Source organism: Pan troglodytes, chromosome 8, assembly GCF_028858775.2.
Source record: "Pan troglodytes isolate AG18354 chromosome 8, NHGRI_mPanTro3-v2.0_pri, whole genome shotgun sequence".
Lineage (NCBI taxonomy): Eukaryota > Metazoa > Chordata > Mammalia > Primates > Hominidae > Pan > Pan troglodytes.
Window position 1 is genome coordinate 139275986 of NC_072406.2, and position 20365 is coordinate 139296350.

The window sequence follows — 20365 nt, forward strand, 5'->3', positions numbered from 1 at the left end:
GGCAGAATCACACAGACCAGTGCTTGGTAGTCAGATAGGATTACATAAGCCCTCTTAGCTGATGTGCTAGATTAACCACATGGCCCTGTCCTTTCACGACATAAGTGGTGCACCCATGATGCTGGGACCCTTAACTAACTGGCTTCTCTGTCTTTGTCCTGTGACTCTCTATCCTTACTTCTCAAGGTTCATGCTTACCGAGAGGATGCTAGATTTGTTCTGGACCTGTTTATACAATTAGTACTCACTACTGAAATGATGTGATTATTGAATGTCATGCAAACCACTGAGGCATGAGAAGATAGTCATTGCTGTGGATTCAGTGCTTTGGAAAGAGTGGGGTACCACAAAATATTCAATGAAAAAGGTAGAGACAGGCCAAGTATGGATTCAGAAGGATTCTGATCTCAGATTCTGCCACAGGACTTTGCTCCACTCTAAAGACAGGAAAATTGGTGTGGCTCATAGCAGATCATTTGGAACTGTAGTGGGGGTGCCACATTCAAAGAAAACGTCTGGGCCTCACCTCTAAAGGCTGCCCTAACTTGAAATCATTCAAATGGGAGATTTCAATTCATGCGATTCAAATTAAAATAACATGTTTAAGTTAGGTACATGTCAATTTTTTATGATTTCCCCATTGGTTGATTTTTCAATTAATGGACCAGAAGTGAACTTTCACTCCCTTTATCATCTCTTCCTGCAGACCTCAGAAAACTCTCATCCAACATAATAACCACCTTAAGAGTAATCGTTAAACTTTAATTATTTCCATTATAACATGATAGGGAGTTTAGGAAGCAGCATTTGATGAGCTATGTTCCACTTGGTAGTCACAGTGCAGTCTTTATTTGAATACTAGTTCATTTCTTGAGTTTCATACTAGTTTATTTCATTGACAGGACTCAATGAAATAAAGACTTTGGGAGGCAGCAGGAGTCCAGCCGAAATATTACTCTGCAGACTGTCCTGGGACCAAAAGCCTTCCAGTGTAACTTCTGTTTGTAGCAGAAGTTTGGCTGTTGTAGGGATGTTTTGTCATTGTGACCACTCCAAAGGGAGTGATTTTAAAAATCAGGAAAGAAAGATCTAAAACTCCACTCTTCCTCAAACACTACCTCTTCTAGAATGCTTCTCCCATTTATAAGGGGGTGACAGTCGGGTCTGCAGGCTACCGAGGGCCACATCTCTATTCAGTTTCTGAAGATGCCACCAAAATCACCCGTCTGTAAAATCACATCTGCAGTAAAAGTTCTCGATGAGTAGTCATGCATTTTCCCTGTTCGTATGAGATAACCAGAGCGATCGCAGTGCCTCCCCCTCTACCTAGTGAGTCTTCCTAAGTCTTGGCAAATTCCTGTGGTGCTTGGTCACTCGCAGTTCTTGTAGCAAGTGGACCGGTGGCTGATGTATTGGGATTCATGTAGAGTGATGTTTGAGCCAGTTCAAAACAGTGACCACTCGAGTAATTCCTGAAAGGACAGATTTCTGTCCTTCAGAGACTTATTCAGTCACTTTTAATATCACTTTTTATAGGAGTGAATTCTGGATTTAGAGCTAAGTTCATTTAAATTATTTCAGTTACGTTAAACAGTGTGTGTATATATATATATATATATATATTTTTTTTTTTTTTTTTTTTTTTGATCACCCACAGAATATTACTTAGGTTTAGGCTGAACAGCTCATTCTCTGAACCTACCCTGGATGTCTTGACTCACTGTTGCTTGGTTGCGTTAAAGACGGTATGAGCTTTAGCTTCCAAACTAACAGAAGCTGAACTCTGAGTATATGCCGGGTCATCTACACTCTGCACTTCCTAACGTACTGATGTTAATGGAGGGTAATTTTATGTCAGTGTTATAACCCTTTGTTGTTGATTCAAAATTCTCTTTTGCAAGATGAGTGGAGTGAAAAGTTTCCCATTAAGCAAACTTCTCTGATCTGTTGCTATCATTGAGTTTCTAATTTGGAGGAATTGTTGAAGAAAAGACCTGCATGGATGCCTCATTTTAACCTCCTCATTGGCAATTGCCAAGAACAGTCAGCAGCTTGGCGTGCCATGCCAGGCTGCTGCAGGGGCCCCTCCTCCCTTCCTGCTGCCAGGAGGCCTTACCAGCTTGTGTGTGCCTCTTACAACACTCTAAGGTGGGGGTGGTTTCAGTAAGGTAGGCTTTCTCAACCTCAGCACTATTGACATTTGGGACTGGATAGCTCTTGGTTGTGGGGGTTGCCCTGTGCAGGCAGCATAGGATGTCAGCAGCATTCCTGGCCTCTACCTGCTGCATAACCGGCAGCAGCTCCTCAGTTGTGGCAACTGAAAACGTCTCCTTCCAGACTTTGCAAATGGCCCATTGGTTCAGAACTTCTGAGGTTAAGGAATGTGCTGATGTGGCCTTCGGTGCCTATCTCTACCTGTGGTTTCTTCTGCCTCCTCCCAGACAAGGTCTCCAGGTGACCCAGCTTTGCTTTTGCTTTTAAGGAACCTGGGCCCTGTCTGGGATGCTCTGTCTGGATCGGAGGCATGGACGGCCAGATCTAGGCTTTCCCTTGGGAGAGAACCCTGATGGGTCCAAGATTGTGTAGCCTCAAGCCTCTTTGCTCTCCCCATGTCTCTGTTCTTAATGCAGAGGACAGTAACTTTGAATGACTTTTTAGAGGGTTTTTTGGTTTGATAATTGTTTTTTGATAATTTGGTGGATCACTAAAATTATTCTCCAGTCTAAACTTGAGAAAAAGAACTTACTCATAACATTTCTCACCGCTTTTATATTTTGTTTGTGAAAAATTACATTTGCAAAAAGAAAAGAAAAAAGGATAGCCATCCTTCTGAAGGTTTTGACTGTATCTTAAAATCCTAAATTACTGATGCAAGCCAAACACAGCTTCTTCCTGTTGGGAGTTTCTGCTGTATTCTTGTTGATGTCAGTCATATAAACAAACTTCAAATTAAAAACCACAAGGAACAGCTGTAGGGGCTCTGGAGCGGGGATTCTGCCCGGAGACAGGCAGGCAGCACAATCCTCGAGAGTTCCCAGGAAATGAAATTCCACATTTGGTGTGAGCAGCCCAGGTCTTTCCATGGTATTCCTAGCACATACGGTGTGCTTTCAAGCCTTTGATCTATACCCTCTGAAGGGCCTATGTTTTACAGCCTTTCCAGAACACACAGCCCAGGGCTCACACCTATCGATTCCAAGGGAGCAAGCCATCAAACTTATACCAATTCTTGAAACCACTAAGATACATTTGCAAGATAAATGGGTTCAAGCTCTCCTACATCCCACGGTTCTATACTTGGGGTGGGGTATTTAGAGGTAGCTTAGAATTACAGTCAAGTAAGGTCCTTCACTTTTTGTCTGATAGAATCATCCCAGCATGGCCCCAGATCGTTCTTGCATTTGTGGGTAAACATCATTTGTCACTCATAATAAGAAAGTGGGAAGAGGAGAATGTTAACATACCTATAGATAATACATGCACTGTTCCTGCATGTGTCACAATTAGCTGTGTCTTGCCCCGTCCGATATGAAAGCCTACAAGATAAGAACAGGAGAGCATTACAAGCGGTGGCTGGGGGTCACTGGCTTTATAGAGCAGATGCCTCAAATCAGATGCCTTCCCAATGCCAAGCTCATCATGGTCATGGAAATTGATTAATGCATGTTTCCCAGTTTGCTCCTGTCTCTGCTTTCGTTGTACAAAACCAATGCAACACCTACAGCTAAGATGATATTTAAATTAAATTTAGAAGTGAACATAAGCTCCTGGATGAAGTAAATAATATGATTTTGTTATAAGCACAGGGAATGTGGGATGTTTCAATGCAGATTTATGGTGTTTTAAAGAAACTTTGAGGAAAAACCAACCACATACACATATGCTGACTCCATGGCTTATGTTTGCTCTACCCCGCCTGTCCTGCTACAACTGGGACTGGCAAAGTGCGGCCTGCAGGCCAAATCCCGCCGGGGCCTGGTTTTGTCCAGCAAACTAATAATGGATTTTACATTTTTAAGCGCTTGAAAAAAAATTGAAAGCATATAATATTTATGACACATGGAAATGATCCGAAATTCAAATTTCAGTGTCCATGAATAAAGTTTTTACTTTTGACAATAAAATGGTGAAAATTTTTATGAAAATACCTATTTCTAGTATCCTCAATTTTGCCTCTTGGTCTGCAAATCCCTGAACATTTACTCTCTGGCTCTTTAGAGAAGAAAATGCCAAGCCTTATGTTAGAATGTCTTACTCCCATTGCCATAACTTCTGAGTTACTTTCCCTGGCTTTATTCTCTGGTCAGTTCTGTCAGACCCCCGAGGCCGGGCAGATTTTGGCCTTTGTAGGGGAGGTTGCTAATTCTCCCCCCTAATTAAAAAATTAATAATAATGACCTTGGGGTCTTTCTGTAGTATATTGTTGAAGGTTGTATCAACATAAAGGGTTGATGATGAGAATTTTCTGGACCAGGCTGGAGTTGCCTTGGCTGTTTCTTGGTCCAGCCACCTAGGAACAGCTGGGGAGTGTTTTGTGCCTTCACAGTTTCTCCTATTTTATCCAGCCTTTCCTCTCTGACATTTTTAACATGCAGATGTGTATTTTCTGGATATTATTTTGTGTCCAGGCACAGACATGATAATCGGAATGTTAAATTTGTGGCAGGAGAAAAGCTCCCATCTGAATTAACTTATAAACACTCTGGGGGCAAATTTCCATGTACAGAGCTACTCACCAGAGTAACAGTGTGCACAGAAGGTCTTCTGTCAACATTGCTAGTCAGTACTTTTTATCCCCTTTGCTATGTAAACTTCTCTGCATCATGGGTTTTAAATTGAAAATAACTTTTGTTTTCCTCATTATATTTTCTGTTACATCAACATTTGACAAAAGGATTCTCTGCTACATGCCGTGATTGTCTCAGTGGGCTTGCAAAACTCAGACGTGACCTCATGGTTCTGTGCAGTTTGTTGATCAAGTGACCATATTCTGCTCCAAAGTGTTGCCAGGCACTTTCTGTGATTCATCATATTTCAGCCGGAATTGGAATTACAGTATGGCTGTCTCTATCGTCTTTCCATCATCACCTCCCACATTAGGTGCCTTTGGAACCCCACAGCAGGCCATTCCATTCTCCCGTTGGCTTTGTCAGGAGAGAGGGGGTTGAACAGCCTGTGCCTTATCCCCTCCCCTTGTTCCTCACCAGACACGGTGATTTTTTAGTCCTTACCCCTTTCCTCCTCATGGCAAGCCCCAAGAATGCATTCCTCCTGCACCTTCCCACCTGGCTCCAGATTTTTCCACCCTATGGCAAGGCTCTTCCACATCATGACATCACCCTTCTCCCTTCTCTCTTGCCCTATATAGACTTACAGCCTTTCTCCATCAGCTAATTCTACTGGAGCTCGGCTCTAAGCTCAGTGCTGACCAAGGTCATTTTGCACAGTGAAGTCAGTGCCATCCTTGAGCTCAGGTGCTGGCAATGGCACGGTCCACGCTGAATGTGTTGTTAAACTGTTGGCTTGGGTGGCAGATGAGGTACTGCTCTACTATTGTGTTGTGCTAGTGGGTATAAGCCAGCAGTCAAGAGAAAGTACCTAGTACTTGTCTATATGTGCTAGTCATATCCAAATTTTAGGTTCTTACAGTGGGCAAAACCAGGGATATTTACAGTTTTCTGAAGGCACTCTTTTTGTGCTCATAGGAAAGTGTGAATTCTAAGCTTATAGAACCTTCCTGCCCTAAACCTCAGGGGAAATGTCTATCAAGCCTCATCAACATCAACACTCCTTCCTTGCCCAGTGTCCAAGTTTCCCAGTGCCTCACTTGCATTAGAGCCCTAAGCCTTCTAATTATGCTAGCCTCACTTACAGAGGAGCATACAGTCACACTTCAGGTCCAGGATCTCATTATTCTTAGGCCCCAGGCTTCTGATGCTCCCTGTCACCTTGCTTGTACGCTGGGGCTGGTGTTCTGCACCACATGTAATTGGCAGCTTGGGATAGGCAATGAACCTGACAATGAGAGGACAAAGGCTTCAGGCACCTGAAATGTACAAGAGGAATCTTCCAGGACCTTGGAGTACTTCAGTAAGAAATTGCTTTTCTGAATCTTTTCTTCTCTTTTCTTTTCTCTTTTTCTTCTTCTTCTTTTTTTTTTTTGAGACCGAGTTTCGCTCTTGTTGCCCAGGCTGGAGTGCAATGGGCACAATCTGGGCTCGCCACAACCTCCGCCTCCTGGGTTCAAGCGATTCTCCTGCCTCAGCCTACCGAGTAGCTGGGATTACAGGCATTAGCCACCACGCCCGGCTAATTTTGTATTTTTAGTAGAGACGGGGTTTCTCTGTGTTGGTCAGGCTAGTCTTGAACTCCCAACCTCAAGTGATCTTCCCGCCTCGGCCTCCCAAAGTGTTGGGATTACAGGCGTGCACCACCATGCCTGGCCCGAGAGATTGCTCTTCTAAAGCCCTTCCTGAAAAGACTTTACTGCAGTCACTTTGTAGAAAGCACATATTCCTCCATTACAGTCAGTAAGCAAATAGTTATTAAGTACATACTAAGTGTGAAACATTTTTCTGGCTCTACAGGAGACATTTGCGAATAAGATGCAGTCCTTGTCCTCACAAAGCTCACAGTGGCGTGGGAGTGGCAGAAGGGCAACATAAATGCATAAATGAGCGAACGGTTAATTTTTGATACTGCTGAGTGTTAAGGAAGTGTTGTGAAGAGTATTTTGGTCTAGAATGAACTCTAAGGAGGTAACATTTTTAGTGAGACCTGGATGGTAATGAAAAAGCAGTCAGTCATCTGTTGATCCAGGGTTGGATGTTGCAAACACAAAGACGGTCACGTGTTAACATCCTGCAGTAGGAATGATGTTCCTCTGTTTGCAAGTCAGAAAAAAAGGCCAGTGCTGCTGGAATAGATGCAGCAGGTGAGAGTGGGGAGAGATGAGGACATGTGTATAAAATGAGAGGCCCTTTGGGCATTATTTTAAATTGAATGGGAAGCCACTATAGTTTTTCTTATAGGTGGTTGCATGGCATGGAAACACTTCTTGACTTTTACTCTCAATCCTCTCCTTCTATAACATCATTTTCACTCAATTTTCTTTCTCTTGCTTCTTTTATTTACAACCCAGCCCAATTCACCAATTCCTGAGAAAATGGCATGGTTTGCTGATGTTTGTTGGTAAGAACCAAAGGAGTCATTATGTTTTCTTTGTTTGGAGACATATCTGTGGTCATTCTTTTTTTAGCTAGTTGAAAACAGTGGGTGGTCCGTCAATTTCTAAATATATGTATGTTTCTCCCATGTGTGAGAATTATTTTTAGGACTTCATTACCATGAAGGTGAGGTTTTGTTTAAGTTTTGTTTAGGATCTTCCTTTTGTTTAAAGGAATCAATTGTTTGGAGTCCATGAATGTCAGCAGGAGATTAATTTGTGAATAAAATTTAAAGTGTTGACCTTGTCATGTGGTTAATTCACAGGCAGCTGCCAGCAGCTGATGTCAATCAGGGTATGCCTGCTAAAATTTTATTAAGCACGAGAGTGTTCTCAATAGAGGGCTTAAAACTATGTAATCCATTGTGCTTATTGCTTTGATAATCCATCTAATTGTCCTTGAAGCTTCCAAGCTGTAGAGTTTGGCTTCACTGATAATTTTATGGTCACATTAATAATTGGGCTGCAGCATCTGAATATGTTCTCCAAATAGAGATGAAACAGATAAGTTATTTCTACAGGACAGGGAACACAGAGTGCTGTTATGGAATTTCCCTATTTTTTCCTTCTCAACTTGGAAACACATCAGAAAACAGTACTTTGAATGATTCTCTATATTGCCATTGCCATAAGGAAGAACAGCCTAAAACCTTTAAACTGCTAGAGCAGATTCTTCTCCAGTGACAGTAGGGCTGGAGATCTTTTGTAGATTAGAAGTTTAGAGAGGAGAAAGCTTAGGTTATTGATGTAAAACCTGCAGTGGAAGAACATTTGGATCACAAATTATAAATTTTCTGTCTTGCAGATTAATTGCTACCTTTGTAAAGCACTCTTCCCTTTTGCTTTGAGGAGCCTGTATTATATATACTTAGGCTTGTAACTCCATGCGTGATACAATACCTGGTACCTTCTGGGCGTTCAGTTAATGTTGATGTAGCCAAGTCATAGAGTCCATATTTGTATTTTCATAAGTCCAGAATAACACATTTATCTATTTACAGAATTCCAACTGAGTGTGGACAAAAACCCTGACAAGTATAAATTGTGAAAAGTTCTAGTCTTCATTTTTCTCCCCGTATGAACTCCTTTGGGTGCTAATGATAAGCATGTTCATTGTAAATATGGATTTTGTGGCATTCACTATGTATCGTCCCATGGCAGTTAGTTGTAAGTATTCTCTCACCAATGCATATAGCTTGGAAAACATCGCATTCAGCACCAGGGACAGTGTTAAAAGTCCAAGGAGCTCTCTTTTTTTGGTGCTTTTGTTTTCTGTTCTGTTGACCCTCTAGCCTCCCATCCTTCTAGAACTGGGTTTTATCCCAGGGACCAATTTGGGGACCCTGGACCTCTCCTTGCTTGATGCCTTTTGAACACTCCTTGGTCAAGGTAGGCTTGCCTGTTAGAGGAGCCTGGACATGAACTGTTAATAGGGAAGCTATAAGAACACAGACTCTGCGACAGTGCATGAAAGAGAAGGTGATGCTCTGTTAGAAACAGAAGGGATCTGGACAAGCCAATTTTACAAGGTGGTTTTTGTGGAGTCCAGTTTTTGAGTCATTTACATTTCTGTTTTGTAGTGAACCACCTTTCTTCACAGGACTTTGCTCTACTTTAAAGAAAGGAAAATAAACTTGGCTTACAGAACACAGCGTGGAGCTCTAGTCAGGGCTACCTCTCTGTAATGGCCTGGACCTCTCAGGTTTAGTTCAGCATGCAGTTCCCCAGTTTCTCTAGCTACCTTATACCTTTATAATAATCGGCTCTAATTCTTCAGTTGTTACTATCAGCAATTCCTGAATGTATAAATACATATATATACTTGTATACTTACAAGTATATAACATACCTGAATTTTTTTGTGTGTAAATACACACACATACATACCTTTGTAAATTTATTTTAAAAAGTAGTGACAATTCGGGACATGCAGGTCTTCAGTTAATCCTTTTTGGACCAATAGCAAAAGAGGGAATATATGCACCTTTGTATATTTATTTTAAAAACTGGTGACAATTTGGGGTATACGTGTTTTCAGTTATTCCTTTTACGGACCATTGGCCAAAGAGGGCATCACGGGTAGACATTTGAAAAGAAACAAAGAAGGGCAGGCCCATGGCAGAGCTGGTGCTGCAGTTTTCGTGACGCCACTGCAGGAATGATAAAGGAGGAGGGTGGCTGCCGGCCTCAGCCTGAGAGCCGCACCATGGCCACGTCCTGGGCGGCAGGGACTCCGAGGAGCAGGGCACAGGAGGGCTGGACGGCATCTGCTCTTTCATGCTGACACCACAGGGAGATCTAAGTCAGCAGGGCCCTGGGTGTTAGGAGAGGGTGTTGAGAAATGTCAGAGAAAGGTCACTGCAAGCTTTCTTCCCGGCCACATATCCAAGCTCTGCTTAGTGTCTCCGAGACCTTGAAGATGGGGCCTGAGAGGCAGGACTAACAACTCTGAGGCAATCATAACAAAACATGAATTGTTTGGTTAAAAGGTCAGGAAAGAAAAAAAAAAAAAAGTCTCTCACTGTGCTGTCATTAGAAGCAAAGACTGAGAAAGTGACAAGCATCTCCTAGAGGAATGGTTAGCAAGTGAAAACTAATTTTACAGTACCTAATAGTAATTACAGTACTAGTATTGGGTTATTGGATTGATGCAAATTTGCTGTTTTTACTGCCATAGTCCCACAACACTGTTTCCTTCATAAGATCTTAAATTCTCAATGGAAAGTTCTCTTCTCACATTCCTGGGTGACTGGATGGGGCATTTGTGTGTGCCTGGTCTGGTTGCAGAGTTCAGCAGCGTGCTGTGGGCCCCTCCCTGGAAGATGTGTTCAGTACACAGTGCAGGGGAGGGCAAGTGACCCAGTTGTTGATTTGCTGCTCTTTTAAATGACTTGTTAATTTTCAGCAAGTTCAGAGCTTCTAGCATGTCAGGGAGCAGCACGCTGGATAATGCTGAAATCAAAGCATGACCTTCTACGTGTGGTCTTCAAAATGTTCCTTACATAGGGTATGGCAATTGTCACACTGAATCAATTCAGAGGCTGTATCCTAGGTTTACCTGTATGGACCTTAGCTAGAGATGGTGGTGGTTGCAGATATAAAAAAGGCATGGTCTCTGCTCTCAAAGAAAATGTTTTTGCCGTTAATTTATTCTCTTAAGTTTGATCTCTCTTGTTCTTTCAGTTTTCTTACTGGATGCAACAACCGTTTTTTTCTTCTGCATTCTTACCCAGGTTTGTGCACTAGCTGTCTCTTCTCGATAACTAAGCCATCATTTATGTCAGCATCTTGAAGGGCTTTTTCACTTAATAGTCTCAAAGTGACATTAATTAGAGGCATAAAATGATACCACCACTATTGCTGGGAGAAATTAAGTTTCAAAAAGTAGTAAAGGCACTGTTTTCAGTGATTCCCTCCTATGTTTGAGAGCCACTCTGAGCAGTAGATTTGGCTTGTTTCTGAATCTAAGGTCTCACCAGGAGTTTGCCAGATTATGCCCTGGACATGTACTTATTTTAGATGTCAGCTGTTTACAGCTAAAGTGGATTTAGACTTCACCATATACTCATGGAAACGCAAGTACATTGTCTTAGCATTTGAGCTGTTAAATGCTAGAATTTGAGGGAACAGCCAATTTATGGTTGCTAAAAGAATATGAAGTTGATTTTCGTAACCAACTCCCAAGATCACCCCTTCATCAGTCAAAGGCGGTACTGGCTTTTGGTGATGGTTTGTCTGTTCCCTTTTTCCCAGTAGCTGATAGGACCCATCTGTCAGCCAGCATCCAACTTGCTAAAGTTAGGCTGAGCAGTTATGAGATCCTTGCTGGCCTTGGATCTCCAAGTACACAAAGTAAGTTGTTAGTGGTAAAAACCGAAGTTGCAATTTGAAGAGCACAAATTGTGACCCTCCATACTGGCAAGGCTGTTTGGAGTACTGCCTCTGTTCTCCCCTGCTTTTGGGATGTCGAACAGGGGTGAGTGTTGACACCTCTCCAGCTGCCCGGCTGCCACCTTTTGAGAGTTCTGCTGGAGCAGCTGTTCTTTACGGACCCTTTGGCTGGCTCTCCCCCACTTTCCTCGCCTCTGCTCCATTTCCTCTGCCAGAACACCTGTCTTGCCATGTTGTCATGGCAGCCTAATCTTTCTTTGTTCGCCAGTCACAGAGGAGATGGCAAGAAAGATCTGTGGGTACGTGGAATGATGAATGAAGGAGCAAATGAAAAATATAATTGAGAAGGTGTCTTTGTCTCAGATCTATGGGGGTTGGATTGACCCCTGTTCCAGAGAAACTTAGCAGCTTTTTCCTGACAGTTAAGTAAAACTCTGGAAAACTGTCTCCCATGTTTTCTGCTCAGGACGTTGATGATGGGACAAGCACTGTCTGTGGTAGAGTTACTTTAATATAACCACCACTCATGGGTTTCGAGAACGTTAATGCGATTTGATATTGTCTGATTGGTTTCTCTTTTCTCCAGCTCTTTCGCCTGCAGATATATGTCAGGTGGTAAAGCTGATCCCATTAGCTCTCAGTATTCTCCATTTGTCTAGAATGTCTTTCTGGGGAAGGGCAAATACTTCTTTTTCAGACACCCGTGTAATCTCCCTGAATATGAACATGCATTTTCTATAGTGTTTCTTGTACACAGTTGTGTCCCAATTGATTAGTTTAAGGGAGATCTATTTTTGTCATCCCATGTGAGAACTTGGAAGTAATATATCTCTAAGAACATGATAGTTAGATCTGATAGCATTCTAATGCTGAATCTCCATATAGATTAAAGGATTTTGAGGGCTACCCTGACAACCTCAACACAAATTACTTAGCAATGATGTTTGGAGCACAGCTAATTCAGAAGTTGAGGTGGGTCTGTCTTCATCCCATTTCTCTTTACCTTACTTTTTTTCCATGGTAGGGCAAAGTTCTCAGAATCACACACATCCCATTCCCCTAAAGCCAGGAATCGAGATTTAAACCCTGGAAGGATCACCTGTACATGTAAACTCCATGTGGTCTCATTTAACATGTCAGGATAATTTTCAACAAGCCTAGTTATTTCTACTTAGTGTTCTAATCATAGACCTTAACGGACTTTGCTACAAAGGAGCCGACATAACGAGCCGGCCTCTCCAGGCCTGCCAGTCCCGGTTCATCTGGGGCTTGCTGTGCGTCAGCACTGTGCATGGCCTGTGCTGGGGAACAGTTGCTTGGAAGAATAAAACACAGGTCTCGCCCCCAGACACTTCAAATCCAGAAGACCTTTGTTTCCAAAATGAAGGAATTCTTGATGGGTTAAGGAAGCAGAGTCACATAACCCTGAACAGTAGCACTCCTTCCATGGGACTGTTCTAACCCGCATGCAAACCTGCATCCTTGGTCCGGGCCCGGCTTCTCTCTTCCCTCCCGGGCAGCACAGCACATCCTCAGTGCAGCACTCCCAGCACCTTGTTTGTGGCTCTCTTGCAGACCATGCCACTGTGGAATCTGATGATCAGATGCACTTTCTCTGTCCTATGGGACTGGGCATTTTGCTGGCTGGGAACATGTCTTTGTTCCTCTTCACAATCCTAGCTGATAGCTTGGTGACTTCTGCAGATCGGGGCTTGAGGTGCATCAGCAATGCCTGGTCCTTTCATGCCCAGTGAAAGTCAGTTTCCTTCCCACCTCTCCCTCCCTCCCTGCTTGAGACTTCTCCACCACATTTATCGCCATGGAGTATAACAGGAGCTGTAGCTGTTTCGCTTTCCCTGTCTCCCTCCACGAGAAGGTCAACACAATGTGGGCAGAGGTTTTTGTCTGTTCCCGGGCGGGCGAACTTTCAGTGCCCACCTCAGGGCCAGAAGTAGAGTAGATGACCGAGAAATATTTTTTGAATAATGCTTGAGTGAATGAATGAATGAGTGAATGAATGAGGAGTCTGTGTGAGTGCCCTTTTGGGTGAACTGATAACATGCCCTTTTGCTTCTGAAAAGGAAAATAGGACTCTCACAATTTTGTGATGCGTCTGTCTAAATAGTATTCATATTAGCCCATTTTAAATTTCCTCAAACAAGTAGAAAAAAGATCAGTCGTCTTCTGCTTCCGACACCCAGTTTTGAAAATAAATAGCTTGGTCTTGCACCTAAACCAGGCCCACTTCCGTGTCTGGATAAAGGCTTCTTTTTTTTTGCCCTGAAGCAATCCCGGTGGATGTGTTCCAGGAAGAAACGCCCTTAATGAGCGCAGTGGCTTTCTTTCGATGGTGTGGACAAATTAACTTTTATTGGCCTCGCAGCTCCCCAGATGTGGTGACACTATAATTCTGGGGAGGCTCTGGCTGTTAGGGAAGCTTTTAATGCTTGTTTTCATTATCAAGAATTAAAGGGTAACAATGCTGGTGGATCGTGGCAAAGCATCACAGTTAGCAGGGAGATTCCAACCTGCGTGGCGTCCCAGGGGACGCAGGGGTCAGCCGGGCTCCCTCTCCTCTCTTTCTCCCTTGGCCCTTTGTCTCCCCTGTCATTTGCCTCCTTTTTTTTTTTTTTTTTTTTTTTTTTTTTTTTGAGACGGAGTCCTGCTCTGTCACCCAGGCTGGAGTGCAGAGGTGCGATCTGGGCTCACTGCAAACTCCACCTCCCAGGTTCAAGTGATTCTCCTCCCTCAGCCTCTTGAGCAGCTGAGATTACAGGTGCCCGCCACCACACCCCACTAATTTTTGTATTTTTAGTAGACACGGGATTTCACCATGTTGGCCAGGCGGGTCTCAAACTCCTGACCTCAGGTGATCCACCCGCCTCGGCCTCCCAGAGTGTTGGCATTACAGGCGTGAGCCGCTGCGCCCGGCCCTGCCTCCTTGTTTTTGTTGCTCCTCTCTGTAGCCCTGTCCCAGCAACTTGTATGCTTCCTTTTTCACAGAGCCATCATGCATGAGGAAGAAAATGGAATGCATCAGTATTTTATAGACACTATTATTGTCAGAAATACATGCAGATTTGGACAGGGACAGATACAGAGATGAACACTATTATTAAGGCAGGACTTTTTATTTTTTAGCTTTAGTGCCTTTTAATCATATTTTCATAATATAAAATCATAACATAAATATCAGGAAAGCTAGTAATTATTATTTTGTGTGTGGACTGCCTGGCTATATTATAAACAGGGCAAAGCTTCCATTTTCCTTCCTTCATTCATGCAGTCAGGGAAATACTAAGTTGCAAAATGATGACAATGATACAAACAAGTCATTTGGCCCAGAAGGCACCAGGAGCAGCTATTAATAAGGAAAACAACTTTTTCCAGCTGAGGCCGAGTTGATTAACTTATTTTCCTGGAGGAGAGATAAAGCTTAAGCTATAATTTATTGAAAATTAATGAAAATGAATTTTGGTGGCACTGGCTATCAAACTAGAATGAAAATAAGAATGTGAGTATACTGTATTAAACCAAATTTTCCTTCAGGACTCCTATATTTCTTCAGCTGTTGTACTGTCACAGAGGTTTGAATTTGAAAGCATTAATGTTGTCAGTTTTTGCCAGTGGTTCTGATGGTAAATATCCACAGAGTCTTTTATCTTTAATTTCTTTTGATGTGTGTTTTTAGATCAAGCTTAGTTAGCAATTTTTAATGAGAACTTATACATCTTGGAGCTTTAGTGCTTTGTTTCAAAAGCCTGACCTTGCATTTGCTTTTTAAACAAATGTCTCAGAGCTCTTGTTGCCAAAGACTAAAATCTTGAAATTTTGGTGTGATCATTTGTAAATTTCTTGATGTCCAGTTATGAGACTTTTCTAGGGGGATAACCTAGTGCTGTAACCAATGACATACTGATAGAAAAAACTTCACTGCCTTTTTGGTTGAAGGATGCTCATTGTTAGATCATTTTTTCCCCCAGGATCTCAATTTTCATGAATGTTCTTTCCAGCCTATCTTTAAGGTTTATTTTTATATTGCATTGCAAACAATGCAGTATCAAATGTTTGTTGTTCACATGGATCTGGACATCAATATGAGGAAGGAAGAGCCAGACAGGCATGTGACGGTCCTCTGAAGGACCACTGATACTACAAATGGCCTGTGAACTGGGTTCTCAGGCAGGTTCCTCAAGGAGAGACGTTGCATCCTGGCACCCAGATCCCTGGACTTAAAGATCAGTGGCCTTGATTTGTCTGAAATTACTTCACAGAGAGGATTCCTGTTAATGATTACAGATCCTTCCCAATACACTTTATTTATGGGACCCTCTCAATGGGGGGATCTCTGCTGTCTCTAGCACCGGAAAGATGCTTTCTCCAGAAGATGAATTGGCATGAACCCTACCAGGCCTGGGAGGGTAGGAGCTTCTGTAGCCTTTTCAAGTAAAAGGGAAAATCCAGACTTGCATTAGCAAAAACATTAAAAAATTTTAAAAATGCCTGCATTTTCTTATTTATTTATTTATTTTCTGAGATGGAGTCTCACTCTGTAGAGCAGGCTGGAGTGCAGGGGCACAATCTCGGCTCACTGCAAGCTCTGCCTCCTGGGCTCACTCCATTCTCCTGCCTCAGCCTCCCAAGTAGCTGGGACTACAGGTGCCTGCCACCACGCCCAGCTAATTTTTTTTATTTTTAGTAGACACAGGGTTTCACCGTGTTAGGCAGGATGGTTTCGATCTCCTGACCTTGTGATCCACCCACCTCGGCCTCCCAAAGTGCTGGGATTACAGGCGTGAGCCACCGCGCCCGGCCCAAAAAAATGCCTGCATTTTCATTAGTTCATGTTGGTTCCCCATTTTCAGGGGAGAGAGAAGATGAGTGGGCCGGTCCGACAGCCCAGATGTGAATTCTGGCATTAACATGTCTTACCAGCTTTTTGACCTTGGAGAAGGTACTGAGCATATCCAAGCTCTAGCTTCCTCATGGAGGGCATTCCCACCTTGGATTGTTACTCTAAAGATTAAAGAAGATAATACCAAATGGCTGGCACATTGTAGGTGCCCAAAATAGGTGACCTCTGTAGGTCGTCTGTATGGGGATTCTCATTTCACTAGAACGCTCCCTCAGCTCCAGTGGGAAATAGAGCTCAAACCATTTTTGCATAGCTTAGCAGGAATTGCATGGAGTTTTAAAAATTATTTGAAAATTAGAACTTGCACTTCATTTTTTTTTAAATCCAAATTCTGGGACACAAATCCATAAATTCCATAAATGTTCATGCCATGCCTTGAATTGCTCATTTTATCTGCAAATGGGCTGTCTGGATTGCCTAGTGGCTCAGTGGTGAGGCTTTTATTCACCTACCAACTTAAAAGGCTGAGGAGGTATTTGAAATCTATTTTGGCATTCTGCACAGGAAGATTATTTAAATTACATTTTCATGTATGTGTGATACCTACATGATGCCCAAAGCAAGAATTTGAAATGTGTTTTATATTCTTACAAATATATTTTGCTTTATTTTTCATATTAGAGATGGAAAGCCTTATTATTTTTTAAGAACTTAAAAGTAGTGTTTACAAAGTTATATAAATATAAGCTATAAAAAAGGCTTGCTGTGACCCTGTGAATTAAATGAAGAAAATGGTAGAAAGAATATGAAATGTGCTTCCCATTTCAAAATCTCAAAGAAATGATAACTTATATTTGGGGTTTCGAACTTGAATATTCTATTGCAAATAAATAAAAGCCATTAGTTTCAACAGAAAAAGAAAAGAAAATGGCTTCCCTGAAAACAATTCAAAGGATTGCAACCTTGCAGGACAGAGACCAATTCTAGCATTTGTAGTACTGGGAGAGATAAGGAATTGATGAAGTGTCAAGAGGAAAAAGAAAACAGAACAGTGGGATCATTGCACACTCTTATTGATGGAGATCTGCAGCGAGGTTCCCCCCACCCGAAACTTTTATGAGTATTATAAGGCAGTGGCTGAAATTGTGATGTTCTCAGACATCTCTATAGAATATGTTCTTGGAGCAGAAAGGAGCCTCTAGGGCCTCTCCTCTCATTTGGACCATGTTCCTTTCATATCAAAAAATGTAGCTCAGAGGCTAGGCCAGGATGAACTAGAACAAAATCCAGGTCTCCTGACGCTACATCAGCTCCCCTGCCTGTGACACCAAATGAACTGGTCCTGTCCTTTTCTCTGGAAACCACCAAGACAAAGCTTCATGTCTCCATTTAGTGATCCTCACCACCACCCCCCATCCCCAAAATACACCACCCTGTAAAATAAAGCAAGAAAATCTCTTCCCTGTGTTCAAGCTCCTCCCCTGGCTTCACCTCCCTGAATCTTAGCACTTGGAGGGTTGCTTCCCAGTAGCAAAGTAACCTCGAAGGGAGTAACTTACTGAGTGCAAACATAGCCTGAGGACCGAGACCCTCTTTGTCCATAATTCATTTCATCTCCAAGAGAAGCCCAAGAGGCAGGTATTCTCAGCTGTCTGTTACAGAGAAAAGCTGAGGTCCAGAGGGGTTAATAAGCCTGTGCACGCAGGTCAGGAGAGGGAAGGTCAGCATCTCAGGACCTGCAGAGTGGAGAGCCTGGTCACCCCACCCTATCCCTCTCCTGAATCTCACTCTGGAAAAATGGAAGAACCAAGTGCATGGGAGGCTGACCTCAGCCAGCTGGCTGGAATGATTTAAAATGTTTTGGGTTATGATAAATGTGGAGAGAGACATCGAAACTGATTTATCAAGAATATTAGAAAATGAAGTGCTGACATTTCCATGCCATTCAAATAGGGAGTGCTAAGGCACAGGAGAGCATTTGGCAGCAACAACCTTTTTGCTTCTGATCTCGGCTCAGCGCTGCTTTCTCTCTGCTGCTCACAATGCCCTGCTTTTCTGTGATGCATCTGGCCAGAGCCAGGGAACACGGCACTCAGTATTCCAGAGAAGAGCCACAAGATCGTTTTCAGGACTGCAGAGGCTGTTGAGAGACTGTCTAATGTCACCCACCTCCTCTCCTCAAAATTGGGCCATTCTCAGCTAACCAGGTGGAAGACTTTGATCTCTATTAAGTGGGTAGGTTTTGGCAAGAACAACCTAATCATCCTGCTAGAGAGTGCACAGCCAAATTGGGATGGGATCACCTCACTGTGCCCAGCTTTCCCCTTGGCTCTTGGAGGGGTGAGCCTGGGAAGCCAGGAAATCAGACTCTAAGCCCACACCTTCGTGATTCCTCAGCGTTTATGCACAGCTGCTGCAGCGGTGCACAATTTTCCATGTGGGTTCTTTCTGCTCTGTAACTTAAATAGTCCCCTTATGCTTCCTCTGTAATTGTGATGCAGTATTTATTCTGTTTGGGCATTGGTAATTAGAGCAAATTCAGAGATTTCTTATCCCCTGACAGGTCTCTCTGATTCTGAGTGATTTGTCAATATGAGGACATAAGATACAGCAAGTATATCATTTCTACCCATCTAGCATCAATATCTAGGTTAACGCAAGTCACATCACACAAACATGTTCTGTGATGGCTTTTTATTCCTGCTGCTGGGAGAATGAGACCTTTTTCATGTTTCCAAGAGATGCTGTCATATACATTATACACACATATTAGGTATATGTGTATCATACACACACAGAGTTCCAAAGCAGGACCCCAGGTTGTATGGGCTGATGAACAATTAAGCGTATATTTGAACAGCCTGAATGCCGATGAACTGTGAACCCCTCAAAGGCTGGGCCCGAATTCCTTTGACTCTCACATCCCCTCACTGCCTGGCACAGTGTCCATCACTTCAGTGATGCTTGGCAGAAACCTTCTAAATGTGTGAATGAATGATAGGCCGGTGTGCTTGGCAGTCACACACCTTGGACTGCCTGCACCCATATTCTGGCCTGAACATTTTTAGCTGTATGAATATGGTCACTGTATTTACAAACCATATATCAGGAGTCCATAACCTATGGCCTGTGGCCCAAATCTGGCTACCACCTGTTTTTGTAAATAAAGTTTTATTGGAACACAAGTATGCCCATTCATACAGATTCTCTGTGGGTGCTTTCAGGATACAATGGCAGAGTTGAATCATTGTGACAAAGACTGGCTGTCAATATGTATTTACTATTTGGCCCTTTGCAGAAAAGTTTGCTGACCTCTGCCATGTAGGAGCTGACCCTGAGCCCCTGCAGTAAACACAGATGTCCATGAGACTAAGTCCTTACCTCTTAAGTATGTGTATGTGCACATGACCTTCCATTACTTGTTGGCTATTCATTGTTTTTGGTAAAGTTGAGCAAACCTTGGTACAGGATACCACACTTCGTCTGTATTAACTCGTTCCATCCCTCAGCTCTTTCTTCCTCTCTCCCTTGTCTTGAACACCACCGTAAGCGGCACCCTCACAGAGCCCCTGAACTCAGGGGGTTCCTTTAGCTTCTTTTTTTACCACTGTGTGCCCGAGACTCGGGAGAGCTGGCCTCACACCACCAAGAAACCACCCTTTCTCAATGAGGATGAACAGAACCCCTGCTGACAGGGAACTGCCCCCATGATGGGGTGGCAGGGATGATGGGTGGTGATAAATGACTGGGTTTGCCACCCTTCCTGCAAGGTACTAGACTCTTTGGGTTGGTGTGTTACTTAGGATTTTCTGTTTTTAATCATACTCTTGCCTTTGCTCTGAATTAGCAAAGTCACAAAGCCCCGAAGCCTCAGGGTCTTATCACTACCTGCTGGTCATGTTTAAGGGCCTGGGGTCCTCTTGCTGTCTCCCCCTACCCCAAGCCTGCAGGTAACACCCAGCAAATGCTGAGGGAGGCCTGGCCCGTAGAAGAATCTGCTTCACTCTGTGCAGTGACAGATTCTGATCATGTGCTTGATATCCTCAAGTAAAGCTTCTCGCGATCATTTCTGGTCTTCTCCAAATAGCAGAGTATCATTAGGCTGTCACCAGCCAATGGACACTTCAAGAGACTAAATGTTTGGCGTAGGAAATCTAAGAGGCAAAGAGCACTGTCGGGGTTGCCACACTGTAGTTGCTGGTGAGTTTACCCAACGAGCCACCAAGACCTACACCCCATTGGTCTGAGGATCTCCTGCCCAGGAATCCCATAGCTGCTACAGGGAATTAGCACTGTTCTAATAATTGATTGGGTTTTTAAATCCACTGTCCCATTTGCCTTGTTCTTAGCCTTCAATGACTCCCATTAGTGACTTATTTAGGTAGCCTGTGTGA

The 20365-nt window shown here is 43.1% G+C and overlaps 2 protein-coding genes across 10 annotated transcripts in view; one reads left to right on the forward strand and one right to left on the reverse strand.

The window, feature by feature from the left end:
* The window catches only part of DOCK1 (dedicator of cytokinesis 1), a 585238-nt gene that overhangs the window by 249745 nt on the left and 315128 nt on the right, over positions 1-20365 (forward strand). The window lies entirely within an intron of this gene.
* The window catches only part of INSYN2A (inhibitory synaptic factor 2A), a 60594-nt gene that overhangs the window by 14966 nt on the left and 25263 nt on the right, over positions 1-20365 (reverse strand). For 2 of the 3 annotated variants that reach the window (XM_009459501.4, XM_016919622.3), the window contains one exon: positions 3465-3536. The exons of the other annotated variant lie outside the window; for it this stretch is intronic. In XM_009459501.4, coding sequence (XP_009457776.2) covers positions 3465-3536 — 72 coding nt within the window. The remainder of the gene's footprint in view (positions 1-3464; positions 3537-20365) is intronic. 3 annotated transcript variants of the gene reach the window in all.